At 46.6% G+C, this 13,977-nt stretch overlaps 1 protein-coding gene across 33 annotated transcripts in view; it reads left to right on the top strand.

Moving 5' to 3' along the window:
* Positions 1-13,977, top strand: part of IKZF1 (IKAROS family zinc finger 1) — a 98,679-nt gene that overhangs the window by 82,126 nt on the left and 2,576 nt on the right. For 23 of the 33 annotated variants that reach the window (XM_058725563.1, XM_058725543.1, XM_058725570.1 and 20 more), the window contains 2 exons: positions 1,425-1,550; positions 6,066-6,200. The exons of 2 other annotated variants lie outside the window; for them this stretch is intronic. In XM_058725563.1, the coding sequence (XP_058581546.1) occupies positions 1,425-1,550; positions 6,066-6,200 (261 nt within the window). The remainder of the gene's footprint in view (positions 1-1,424; positions 1,551-6,065; positions 6,201-13,977) is intronic. 8 more of the 33 variants (XM_058725549.1, XM_058725575.1, XM_058725564.1 and 5 more) reach the window with 4 other exon arrangements.

Here is a 13,977-nt window from a genome sequence, read left to right as displayed (position 1 = left end):
AGGGGAGGCCCTTCCTTCCTCACCGCCTTCTTTGGAAGTCACAAGCCGAGCTAGAGACTTTCTTCCCTTCAGAATCTTGGGCTGTGCTTCAAGGTGTATTTTAGGCAACACTGTGCATTTCCAGGTTACTTCCCCGGTGTTAGGGACGCGATGCTTTCTACACGTAGGGATGGATCCCTTTCTTCCTCTGTGAAATGCTCCAAAGGTCAAATTTACATTTCGTCTTAGTCTTCTCTAACCATTGCTTCTGTTCACCTAAGGAAGAGATGGAACCAGTACAAGCTTTGGTTGAACCATTTTACCAAGCCTTCCGATTTGGATGGTATTGATTTTTATATAATGCATTCAGATATGTGAAATCTAACAACGTGAGAAGGAAGTAGGAGAAGATTCTGGTCTTCGGATGGAAATTTATATTCCTTACGTAAATAAAGATACTTTACTTATCTCATCTCTTAAAACGCTGTCTATGAAAGTCATTAAGCTTGGGCACGACATGAATTTGTTGGCGTGAGTCTTCTTTCCCTAAAATACCGCTCCATAAAGTTTGGGAGGAACTAACCTCATTATAGATACTGCACTGCCTAAAGCAGTGGCCACTAGCCATATGTGGCATTTAAATTTAAGTTTCGTCAATTAAACTTAAACGAAATCAAAACTTCAGTCCTCGGTGACTGTAGCCAGACTTTGCATGCTCAGTGGTTCACGGGTGGCCACCGTATTGAACAGTACAATGACTATCGCATTGGACGGCACAGATGAAGAACACATCCATCGTCATAGTGAGTTTTGTTGGTCAGGGCTGATCCAGAGACCACACCATCCTTAAACTTTTGGGGAGAACACAGAGCTTTTTGAAGCTAGAACAGGAAAATACATTTTGGAAACAAATGCTCATTTCATTAACACATCACTATCCGCTGTGGTATCTTCGAGACCTCAAGTTATCCAGTTTAGCATCCTGCAACTGAATCCACTTTGGGTGCATTTAGATCTATCACCAGTGTCATGCCAGACCTGGCCCACAACATAGACATGGACGAGTCTGACTTTAGAGGGGCGTCTATGTATCCTCCAGGCAACTGGGGACATCCCTCACGTCTCCGCCCACGTGGTGCCCATGCGATCACACGGTGATGGCCCATTTCCTCCAGTTAAAGAACAGTGATTTCAGTAGAAGAGAATTTGGGAGTTAGGACAGTGGGCAAATTAAGGTGAAACCAGAGTCACACGAGTTCTTGGTACATTCATCGAAACCCCTGGGCATTCCTATTTTTAATTTCGGCAATTTTGACTGAGTCCACTTTAGCTCTCAAGAGGGGAGGGGTTCTTTGCCTTTTTGGTAATGATTGTATTGCATGAATTCCCATCACACCAAGGCCAGTATTTAATTGGGGTCTTGAACTCGATTGTGTTTTCTGCAGTTGGTAAACCTCACAAATGTGGATATTGTGGCCGAAGCTATAAACAGCGAAGCTCTTTAGAGGAACATAAAGAGCGTTGCCACAACTACTTGCAAAGCATGGGCCTTCCAGGCACGCTGTACCCAGGTAAGCGCTGGCTCACCCTCCCGGCACGCAGCGAAGAAGGGCCCCGGGCACACAGCGCCGGGTGCACAACCCAGGCGTGCGAGCCGCCACCGCCCCGACCGAGGGACGTTTTTGGCAGAAGCACTCTGTGCTTCCCGACTTTTGAAGCCCTCATCTCACCAGAGAGAGCCTCACCTTGAACCCCTCCCTCTTGAAAGCTGGGGAAGTGTCTGAGAGAATAGTGACCCCAGAAACTTTGCCGGGGGTGGGGGGCGGGCGGTTCTTGGTTTGGGGATTTTTTTTTTTAATTAAACCAGGAGTATCGATTGCTTCTTTGTGCTTAGTCCTCAAAATAAGATGTGAAATCTTGTCTTAAAAACTCTTCTTTTCATGAAGTTGATCGAATGAAAGCTTTCAGGCTGGGTTTTCGTTCATCCGTTTCGGCACCTGTCTGGAACAAGTGAGCTCCTTGGCAAAACCCTGACAGTCGAGAGGGTTGCGGCTGTCACAGGATTGGAGGAAAGGCTGCTTTTTTCTTATGAGCCTTGGTGCCCGAGGCACCATATCACCCGGTGGCACTTGACTCTGATCTTAGATAATGTAAAGTGAAGGACGCTCACGCTGGTGTCGAAGGAGGCTGAATTTACTCCAAGGGACAGCGCTGTCATAAAAGGCACCTTTCTAACCTTTTAAGACGTAAGAAATGTCTGAATAGGTCAATGGAAGCCGACCTCCTTACAAACGCGGTTTATTTGACGCCACCGCTGGAAAAATCGTCACAGGACCCAGAAGCAGAAGTGAAATTAAGGGTCGAAAGATTGTTAAATCTCACTCAGCTTTCTGGCTTTAATGAATGGCTCATAAAGGAAATCCACCAGGGAATACTCAGGTCGCTTTTGTGATTTTAAATTTTGTGTGATCGCTTATCGTACTTCTACTGTGGTGAAATACACATAAGACAAAACTTACTCTCTTAACCATGTGAAATGGAGAGTTGAGAGGCGTGAGGTATGGGCAAGAGATTCAGATTAAGGACAGGTGAGAACAGGAGAGACAAACAGTCAGAGTGGAATTCTGGGACACCTGGGTGGCTCAGTCGGTTAAGCATCTGACTCTTGATTGCGGCTCAGGCTCATGATCCCAGGGTCATGGGATCGAGCCCCACGTCAGGCTCTGTGCTAACAGTGAGGATCCTGCTTGGGTCTCTCTCTCCTCTCTCTGCCCCTCCCCTGCTCACTCTCTCTCAAAATAAATAAATAAACTTAAAAAAAATTAAAAAAATAAATGAACGGAGGCCCAAGAGTCAGACAGTTTGGGCTTCAAGAGGCAACGTTTTACGTGGCAGCACCTCTGTGGTTCTAGCACTGCCTGCCTCACCGATTAGCTGTGGATCTGGGGGCTGACTGTTGACCTCTCTGGGCGAGCCTTACTCTTGTCGCCTGTAAAATGGGGAGATCCCACTGAATTATCATTTAGCTCTCTTCCAAGTCTGGTGTCTGTTTCTAGAAAGGAAAGGTATGGAGGGTTACTGAAGCAGGTGAGACTAGATAGGAAAATCCTAATAATCATGTACTAGTCACCAGTTTGTGGCCAACCCCCAAGATGGCGTCTACAGGTTCAGAGATGATGGCGCTCCTTTAGAATAAAATTTAAACTTTGTTTAGACATTGTATTTTCCTGTCAAAAATAAATTAATGGGCCTTGGAAGTAAGTGCCACCGTGCCCCGCTTTGCCGAGAAGGAGGGACACGTGAAGAAGCATCCTGGCTCCGTAGGTCAAATAAGAGACCGGTGACAATGGGTTTTATGGATTTTGTGCGTATCCTTTACGTAAATCCGATGTGAGCCCTTATGTTTGCCCATTTAATGAAAAACACCATTTCTGATGTAAAAAAAATTGCACATCCAGCATCATAACCAATTTGAAATGTATGTTTCCAGAATGGACGGATCCATGTTCAAATAAGCCATTTGTCGACCCAACAGATATTTGCTGCAATTTATTACCTACAGTACTGACCTGTTTGAATACGGTGATCTGAATGTCCCTTTAGAGCCATACACATGGAGTCGAGAAGACAGAATGAACAGGAGACACAGACAGAGCGCATTGGTTTTCTCCGCTATTTTATTACCGAAGAAACACGCTGGGAGATCACAGCGGGCTGCTCCTGGCGGTCCCTGAGACCTGGGCTCAAGTTGCATCTCTGTACCTGGGTTTGAATGTGACCCCGGGCTCTCAAGTAGGAGTGCTAATTCCTGCCCGGCCAACCTGGCAGAAACAAGGGCAGAGAATGCAGACACGTGTCACCCACTGGCTGTCCATGTCAGTGAGCCTGTGTGTCAGCAATATGTACGTTACCCCATAGGCAGAGTCAACGCAGCCCTGAAATGCTAATTTCTTCCCTTGGGTGATCAGGTTATTTGGAATACCGCAGTGATGGGTCCTTATGTCCCTGTGTTCAGGAGATAAGAAGGCTTCAGGCATGTGGTGAGCGCTGCCCAGGGGGTGGAAGGTATCCATAAAAGCACTTCAGTCAGAGTCCTGTGAGATGACATCTGGGATCCTGGGGGCAGGCAGTGGGCTGCTGAGGTGTGGGCAGGGGGGTCTTGGTCACTTTGCTGTGCCAGGGCTGGTTGAAACTGTGCCTTCTGTGTGTCTTTCAAGCCCCATTCTCCCTACAGAGCCAGAGAGCAGCCCCCTCGGTGCTCCTGTGGGCACCCAGACACCCTCTTCCCTCTTCGATCCCCTTAGGTTGGGGCCATTCTTTGGGATTAGGTAAAAACAAAGCCTAGCCCAGCTAGGATGTGGGAGAGTTTAATTTTTCTGAATGTAGCTTTATTTAGTTAAAGGTTTCTTGGTCATCTGTCACAACTTCCTTTAGGGATGAAGTAAGTTTCTCTCGAGCATTTGGAAGATGATCATTCAGGTACACAGATCGTATTACAAGCTCTTGCAGGGAAATGCCACTGATCTGGGAGTCTGGGACTCCTTTGTCCCTCACTGTGATGACTCCGAGGGTCTCAGGAGGCCCTGTGGCCCTGGGCAGGGAAGACACCCACAGTGCTCTGCTTGGCCGAGAAGGACGGACATGTGGGCAAGCATGTGGGATCCATAGGTCAGATGTGCACGCCCCCTGGAATTGGGCTTCATGGATTTTGTGTGTATCCTTCATACCAGTCAGGGTGTGGGTTATTATGTTTGCTCATTGAGCAGGAAACACGCATTTCTGATGTTAAAAAATTACATATACCGGTGATAATAACCAATTTGAAATATAGGCTTCCAGAGTGGCCTTCATAATAGCAATGGGGACATAAAATACTTAGAAATCATCTTAGCAGGTAATGTGCAGGGCATAATGAAGGAAGCTGCCACACCGTGCTGAGGCAAGAAAGCAAACGTGGAACACTGGAGAGGGGGAGGGTCAGACACTGCGGGCACGAATCTTCCCGAATCGAGGCGTGGGTCCAACATAAAATTTGGAATATCGTGAAGTGTATCTGGAAACGTAGATGAGAGAATTGGCATGGTTGAAAAAGGAAAAGTAATGTGTCGTGCTGTGTTAAAATGTAGCTATGACGTGGGGCTCTTTGGGAGAATAGATAGAAATCGAGAATAGTAACAGAAGATCCTATAGATCCTGTGATAAATCAGCATGTCATATCTGGGGAAGGAGGAGAGGGAGAAATAGGGCAGTGGGATTTAAGCGGACCATTCAGAAGTGGTGCCAGAGGGATTGGTTAACTGTTTGGAATGTAATTAATTGGCATTTTCAGCTCTTCGTATATGACGATACATTGCAGGGACATGAACGTTCTATCCCCAAAAACCCAACTGTAAAAACTAGAATATAGGCAGACTCTGCAGGAGACAAAGTTGTCTCTTCAACCATGGAAAGAAAGATGGAAATGGAAAAAATGGAGGTCGGCTAGGAATACTCCCTCCATCAACATTTAGCCCCATAGGGTCTAGCTTTTCCACAGTTTGCAGGTGTTATTTGATTTCCCAGAGTTTGCTGTGTGTTCAGGGATCAGGAGCTCTGGGTTCTCTCCCCATGTTGCCCAGATTCGCTGTAGCATCTTGGGCGGCCATGTTTCTTCTGCACATCCCTTCGCGGTGCCTGTCGATGGCATAGGAACCTCAGATCATTTCTAGCTCTGACAGGTAGTGCTTTGATCCTCAGCAGGCTGGTGTCGGGACTGACTGAGTTAGTGGCTTTGGGGGCACTGGAAAAGTTAAGAGGACTCGTCCGAGGGGCACAGTTGCTTAATCCCATCCAGCTTCTGGTGACAGGGATGGTGTTTGTTCCTTTGGCCTCGGGAGATAACGTACGGCCGGCAGGTGTCATTAGCAGGTGGCCGTGGGCAGCCTCTGTCCCGGCTGAAAGAGCTGCCGGGGAGATTAGCAATAATCCTTGCGAAGGGCCTGGCTCTTGTAGGCGCTTAACAAATGTCAGATTTAATGCTGGATGCGACCGAATCCTTTCATTGTAAGCTTTTCTAAACTGGCCTCTCTAACTGTCTTTGACTTTAGTCATTAAAGAAGAAGCTAATCACAGTGAGATGGCAGAAGATCTGTGCAAGATAGGATCAGAGAGATCCCTCGTGCTGGACAGACTAGCAAGTAACGTCGCCAAACGTAAGAGCTCTATGCCTCAGAAATTTGTTGGTAAGAGTCAAACGTTTGCTGTCTCTTAACGAACAACTATGCGGGTGTTGTCGGCTCAGGTGCAAATTAGTTGAGAGTAGAAGGAAGAAAAAGTAGCTCATTTTTTACAGAGCAAAAAAATTGGTAGGCTTCACGTTTCTTAAATATTTTGGAGTTTTTCTTTGTTTCATGTTTATTGACATATTTTGAGAGAGAGAGAGAGAGCACATGTGGGGGAAGAGCAGAGAGAGAGGGAGAGAGAGAATCCCCAGCAGGCTCTGTGCTGTCAGCCCAACATGGGGCTCGAACTCACAAACTGTGAGATCATGACCTGTGTCGAAACCAAGAAGTTGGACATTCTACTGACTCAGCCACCCCGGTGCCCCTGGAGTTTTTTCTGATAGACTTCTTAAAAATGAATTCCTCTCCTGGCGGTTTTTCCTAGATGTGGTCTTGCAGCCTCCTGGGCACCCAGAAGATCTGCCTGTGGACAGGGTTGGCCGGGTCAGTGTGCTCGGAGCCAAGAACATGGGTCCAGCGTGGCCAGGGGCTCCCCACACAGCCCATTCACCCGCTGCCCGAGCAGCCTCGCTGAACTTCAAAAGCTCATTTTTCACACGAAGTTCATAACACTCCTTGCATGGGCTACTTTGAATCACTTAGCAACTTGGCCCATAAGATGTGTCCAGAGAAGAGGGGGGCACAGCCGCGATTGCCGTTCTCACCATTGAATCTCTACCTGTGTCAGGTACTTTGAGGGATAAAAGGAAGATCAAAGTGTCCCTTTCCTCTAGGACCTTGCTGTTGTGTAGATGATAGATGCACCAGTAACCATCGCCAGGCCTCATGCTGCAGGTGCGGGAAGAATGATAGCTATTTAGGTCGGTTTAAGAGTGGAAGTGCACTAAGCTGGGGGCCCAACCTGGGAGTGTCTGCACACAGCCACGTGTTGATGCTGTCAGCTGGTCACGTTACTTGACCTTGGTTCCATTCGTTGTGTGCCTCACAGAGTTTTGTGGACATTAGTTAACATCATGGATGTGAGAACATTTATAAAGTCTCAATGTGAAGCTCAGCTCTTATCATAAGGATAATCTAGAAGGAGAATGCTGGGGGAGGTCATGTCCAGGAAAGAGGACCATGGGGGGAGGGTCATGGTCAAGAAGGAAGACCATGGGGGGAGAGTCATGTCCAGGAAGGAGGACCGTGGGGGGAGGGTCATGGTCAGGAAGGAGGAACATGGAGGGAGGGTCATGGTCAAGAAGGAGAACCATGGGGGGAGGGTCATGTCCAGGAAAGAGGACCATGGAGGGAGGGTCATGGTCAAGAAGGAAGACCATGGGGGGAGAGTCATGTCCAGGAAGGAGGACCATGGGGGGAGGGTCATGGTCAAGAAGGAGAATCATGGAGGGGGAGGGTCATGTCCAGGAAAGAAGACCATGGGGGGAGGATCATGGCCAAGAAGGAGGATCGTGGAGGGAGGGTCATGGCCAGGAGGGAGGATCATGGGGGGAGGGTCATGGCCAGAAAGGAAGATGATTAATAAAAGCTTCATGAAGTTGATAGTGACCTTGATGGAGGAATAGGATTTCAGCACATTGTTCATAGTGGAAGAAGGGGAGAGGATTCTGAACAGACAGATGAAAGCTTAGGGAAATGGTCATGCTGGTGGCTGGGGTGGATGGAAGACACGGGCTGACTGAGGAGCAGGACCTGTTCTGGGCTGATTCACGTACCCTCAGGGAAGCTCTCCCGGAGAGCTCTGGCCACGGAATCAATGGTCTTTGAGAGCTGAGGTGAACAATGCACCCTCAGCTCAGTAGGCGGGAGAGAGCTTTGACATGTTTCATGGGCGCCATACCTTGGAAAATAGAGACCACATATGCAAAGGTTGACTGCACCAGAAGGATGGGGCAGTGGGAATATGGGAGGGAGGGGACAGAGCAGAGAGGAGTCTTGGTGACAGGGGCGTGGGGGCCAGGGCAGGTGGTGGGAGTGGAAGCTGTGAGTCGTGGTGACTCTCTTACAGGGAGATGCCAGTTATAGAAATGATAAGGCCAGTTTCTGGGAAAAAAGTTCTGTTTTTGATCTGCTAATTTTCAAGGGCTTTCTGGTGTGGGGGCCACATGGGAGCCTATGTAAAAAGTGTGTGTTGGGGGAGGATGGGGCTAGAATGGGGTTAACGGTTGATGAGGCCTGGGGTTCCAGAGGACAGATGCGACAGCAGGAAGCGGGGAGGACAAAGGAGAGGCCGAGTTCTTGTGGCTTTGATGAGGTTTTCAGAGGCTTGTCATAGGTGGGGGAAAGAAGGATTCGGTTTAAAACACTTTTGCACACCACTGGCCAGAGATGCCATGTGGGGAGTCACACGAATGTGAGCTCTTAGTCGGGGAGAATGACAGAGATTCTGCATTTCCTGAGCAGAAGGGCAGTGAGGTCCTTGAGCACAGGATAGGCTGTTGTGGTGGGATTTCAGGTCGCACTGCGCTAGGTGAGAACTCAGCGTTCACAGACAGTGAGCAGTGTGCAGGGGACAGTGGGCGAGGCAGAGGACAGTGGCCGGGTCACCATGAGGGGAGATGGAGCAAAGAAAGACCCAGTAGCAAGCATGCCTGAGGATCGTTACTGGTCCCTGACCAGCTGTGTCTGACTTCTCCTTCGGGTTGGGAACCTGGAGAAGTCCCGCTGAGGACTTTGGCAATGAACGTTTGCAGCCTGTTTTAGCTGTTGGAGGTTTCAGCCCAAACCAGACTAACCGTGAGCCTCCCCTGCAGCCACCTGGGAGGAGGCCCCAAGTTAGGCATTGTCTTGAGATTTAGATGCTTCCGTGTTTAAAAAAAAAAAAAAAAAAAAGCTCTGATCAAGCCCAGCAAAGGTTAGAAAGAAGTCCCCAGAGGGGAGGGGGCACAGAAGCGTGACGGGAACAGTAGGGTAAGGACTGCAGCATGGAGGTTGGAAGGAAGGGCTCAGGAGCGGCTGTGCATGCTGTTATGGGTTTTCCCAAGAAAACCAAGAAATATCGGTGATTCAGCCAACTCAGCATATTTAAAATAACGCCTCCTTTTGCCCCCCAATGCCTACCTTGTCCTCACTTCCATTCGATGGAATTTCAATCAACCGCTCCTAACTTGTCACAGCTTCTCCATCTCTAAAATTAAAAAAAAAAAAAAAAAAAGGATGGGTCTCTAGGGTCCCTCTTAACTTCTAGATGCTGAGTTTATCCTTTATATGAATTCTTGAAGTGTGTAGGAGTGCGGTTCTTATCATTCGTTATCATACACATGGGCCAGTGGTGGTGCAGTTTAAAGACCTCCCAGCTGACATTCAAGAGACCTGGGGACAGGGTCCAGCTCCAGCTGTGACTGGCTGGCAACTTTGAGCACATCCCTGGACTCAGTGTCCCCATCTGTGAAATGGGCGTGATGCCTCCTACCCTGCATCCCTCCCAGTGCCAGTCTGAAGATCAAAAGGGATGATCAGATCCCTTGATCTTTTGATCAAAAGGTCAAAACTTGAGAAAGCACCTTAAAATTGTAAGATGCCATGATTTTCACAGGGACATTGCTCCAAATGACCCATAATTTTGCTTAATGGATACGGGATCTATGGTTAAAAGTTTTTCCTTGAGCTTTGGCCTGAGAGTAAGCACTTACTCTGCCAGGAACATTGCTCACCATTGTGTCACCAAAGATCTCATCCCCTGGGATAATCAGATAGAAGCCAACAGGATCGATGAAGCCCCATCAGAAAGGGGATGGTCACGTTACACAGCAAGGCTGTGTTCTTCGTCTGTTTGGTGATTGGGGAAGTTTTTTAAATACAGGAGAGGAAATAGGGGAGCATAACAATAATTAACATTTTCTCTACCCATTATAACTATTTTTGGTATAGTTGCTTTCCTCTGGAAGTAAAAAACAACCGTGTTGCATTATGAAAGTGACACATGGTTAATATAAAGATTTTTAAGGCAAAGATGAATGTTTTCAAATCACCCCAAAAACCCAACATCCAGAAATTGCCAATATTAAGAGTAGCTGAGCGTTATTCTAAAAGTCTTTTTATCCATATGTATGTATGTGAGGGGCTAGGGTGATGAACAGGTGTATTGATAGACAGGTGTGGAATAAATATTTCTGTAAAGATTCTGTCATATCACACATGCTACTTCAAAATGCAAATAGCATTTGTATGGATGTCTTAAATTTAAGAGGTGAACAAGAACCCAATAAAACTGGAGGCATAGCCAATCTTCAAATGAACATTTTCTCGCAGAAAGATATTTTTAGAGGATTTAATCTAAGATTAAAAAGATACACTGCACCATGAAAAACATGAGCTTCATCGGGTTTTTAACCCATTTGCTTCCATTTACGCAATATCTCCTGACTCACAGCTTTGGGAAATAAAGACACGATTTTACTCCCCAGTGTTCAATTATATTATTTTTACATCGTCCTGCTTCCTAATAGTCACATTCTGTTCCCATAAGCCTAATTCTCACAGAAGTTTAGCTACTTTTCGTTAACTCTCTCTTTAAATAGATTCAAAGCCTCAACTCAGTCTATTTATTGTGATTAATCACTTGACTGATTGGACTTAATTTTCAAGCAACTTTTTTTTTTCAAGGAGGTCCTATAGATGCTCCATTTCCACAGTTGCCATGTGTTTGAGGATGTCTGCCTGTTGCCTTTCTGTCTTGACCATGTGTGGTGCCATGATGGCATTGCTTAGTTGAATGCTGCCGTGAAGATGTCTAAGGCCAGTCTGAGATGTATTTCTTAAAGGTGACTTCCATTTTCTTTCTGAACACCTGAAGAGTTCTTTAAGTTAAATAGTCTAAAAGGTAAATAGCCTCACTAGGATGTGTCTTGGTATTTTGCATTCTGAATAAAAACTTTCCTGCCATTTTAATCTGGGGAGTCCTTGTTTTCTATTTCTGAGAAATAATCTTCCTTGTAGACATCTTTTTTTTTTTCCATCTGTTGCGATCTCGGCCAGGGATACCAGTTGTCCTTATGCTGGATAATTTGTTCTCCATATCTGTTAGCATTTCCTTCAGTTTATTTTTTGTCTTTTTTTTTTTCACATTTTTTCGCACTTATTATCTTGTGTTTTTCCTCTGTCAGTCATTCCATTTTTAGTAGGTTATGTTCTGTTACTGCTTCTAATCCATGGATTCATTCTGTGATAAATGGACCTCATTTTGTTTCTTGAGATCTGAAACCTTTTTTCACCTCTTTTCTGTTGTTTTAGCATGCTGTCTTTCAGCACTTTTTTTTTATGGAGTCCATCTCACAAAGTAATTTTGACACATTTCCTCTCTTCCTTGAGTTGAGCTTTTTTCCTAGGATGGGCTTATTGGTCTGTTTACTTCCTTTCCTCCCTTGAGTTGCTAGAAAGTATTTTCATGGTGATCATGACATTTCTTGTCACTTGCTTATTCTCCTTGGGCTGATAGAGCTTGATTGACGTTTGGACATTTTTCCCACTGTATGTGAGGCTTTTTTTTTCCTGTGAGAGCTATCGACTTTTCTAAATCCTGAAAGAATGCCAAGGATGGGGGGAAGGAGGAGTTCAGGTGAGGCAAAGTGCAGTCTTTGTTTAAAGACTTTCTGTGTGCTCTCTCTCTCTCTCTCTCATTCTGAGATTTGGTCAAATGCCCTAAACCAGCTACCACTCACTGTACCTGGCTGGAGCATGATTCCCAGCCCCACAGAAGGACACTAGGGGCTTAGGGCCATTTCCCCTCAGCTACAGCCTAGAAGACCTCACTCCTATCGAGAGAGCCAACCTCACACTCACCTGGTTCTTGCTAGCAGAGGTTTCCACTGCTGTGGGATCAGAAATGGAAGAGGATGTGTATTTGAATTGGCTCCCTACAGAAAAGAGGATATTAGGGAGAACCCTGAGGACTTCGTTGACTCACACTTGAGGTTTTTAGAAGTGAGATCAGCGGCCACCCTTTACTGTATGTCTCACGCCAGAATTTTCTTTCTTTGCTCCTTGATTTTTTTTAAAACTATGTGTTTCATTAGAATGTGTTTTTTTATTTAGCTCATTGCCAAAGTGAATTGCTCATTGCGTGGGTTTTTCTTTTTCTCACTTTGTGGAGTATTAGGGAAGAGAAATTCTGTGGATAGTTTCAGTATGCCACAGTAATCTGAAATATATGTGTTTTTTCCTACATCCATTTGTTGTTAAGACCAAGTTTTAAAAACAATGGATTTCAGTGGTTGCCTGGGAAACCAAAGAGCCACAACTTTGGGGAGAAACAGGATGATTAGGCGGGAAAGCACCATTTTTGACGGGGCTATAAGCACTTCGATATGTATCTGAATTGGCCTCAAAGTCTATGCCCCATCTTGTCCCTACCAGGGTTTGGTAGAGGGACAGATGGGGGCGCATAAGCCAGAATGGATCCATTCTGTTCTAGAATTAGACCAAGAAGATATTTAGCACCTCAACACAAAGACCTCAAAACGTGATTCAACAATGCTATCAAGTTATTTCTTCTAACTTTTAATGGGCATAAACACCACTTCCGTGTTCCCTCCCGCCCACCTTGTGGAGAGATTCCATCCATTCTATTCAGTTTCTGCAGAGGGTGTGACCGGCCACCAGCAAATTTTCCTTCTGTAATCTGAGGATCACACTTCACCACGATCAGGCCACATGTCTCTCCTGACCGCCAGTAGATTAGAATGAATGCAGGCGGGCTGTTTTATGATAAGTCTCTTTTGCAAGCAAGAAATGAGACCCCAAGATACTCTACAGCATGATGGGGGATATCCCTGGACAATCATCCGTGGTCGGAAAATGTTTTTAAGAAAGATTAGTTAAGGTTTTGAACTACTAAGTCGTTTATTGTCCTGTTGCTAAGAATGAGCAGGAGACCTTGATGTCAGGTGTCAGTGTGGGAGGTGTGGGATCCTCCCCCGCCACCGCCTTCACAGGCCATCAGCAGCCATTCCCTGGGCTCTTAAGGGAGTCTCTGAGTTCACTTATCTTTGCCCCTCACAACCTGTACTCCTGCCCATTACTGAGAAGGGCCCTTCCTTCAGACCCTTCAGGGGCTTCTCATTTCCCTCTAGACAAAGTCTCTGCTTGGTAGATACCGCCCCCGCCCTGCCCCACACCCAGGCTCTGGCCAGGACCCCTGGCTGCCCCCCGTGTAGGACAAGAGCCCCACTCACCCGGCCAACTCTAGGTCAGAAGCCCTCAGTACCCAAGCCTTCTATTTGCTTCCTAGAACTTCTCTGCCTGGGATACACCATTTTTGCAGCCGTGTTTTAATATCTGTGTCCCCTGTTAGCTGTTGAGGATGGGGACCCTTTTTACTAGCTCCCCTGTCTGCCCCTCCTGTCCAGTCCAGTAGACACTCAATGCTCAGCATAGACGTGTTGGAGGAAGAAAAGAAACAGAATGAGGGGTAAAATGTAAACAATTCAGGCATGCCTCCGGTGCTTTGATTTATCCATAAATCTGCATGCAAACAGAAAGCAAATCAGTAGCCCTGACAGAGTGCAGACAGCGACTTTGCTCATTACGCCACGGTTTCGTACTGAACCTATAACCAGTGTGTCGAGAAGGTGCATCTTCAAGGCAGTTCGTTTTACTTCTTCATGATAATGTTTGCTCAGAAGCCCGAGCTCATCTCAGGGTTCGCCATCCCCGGGGAGGGAGGGAGCTCTCAGACTGGAAGTTTCTTGAGGGGACGCTCGCACACCCAGAGTCCTCGGCAGTGGTTCCTTGAGCATCATTCATGCTCGGAAATTTTTGGAAAGAACAGGCGAATGGC

Source organism: Neofelis nebulosa, chromosome 4, assembly GCF_028018385.1.
Source record: "Neofelis nebulosa isolate mNeoNeb1 chromosome 4, mNeoNeb1.pri, whole genome shotgun sequence".
NCBI lineage: Eukaryota > Metazoa > Chordata > Mammalia > Carnivora > Felidae > Neofelis > Neofelis nebulosa.
The sequence above is the reverse complement of the archived record's forward strand: the minus strand, read 5'-3'. Positions and strand labels throughout refer to the sequence as shown.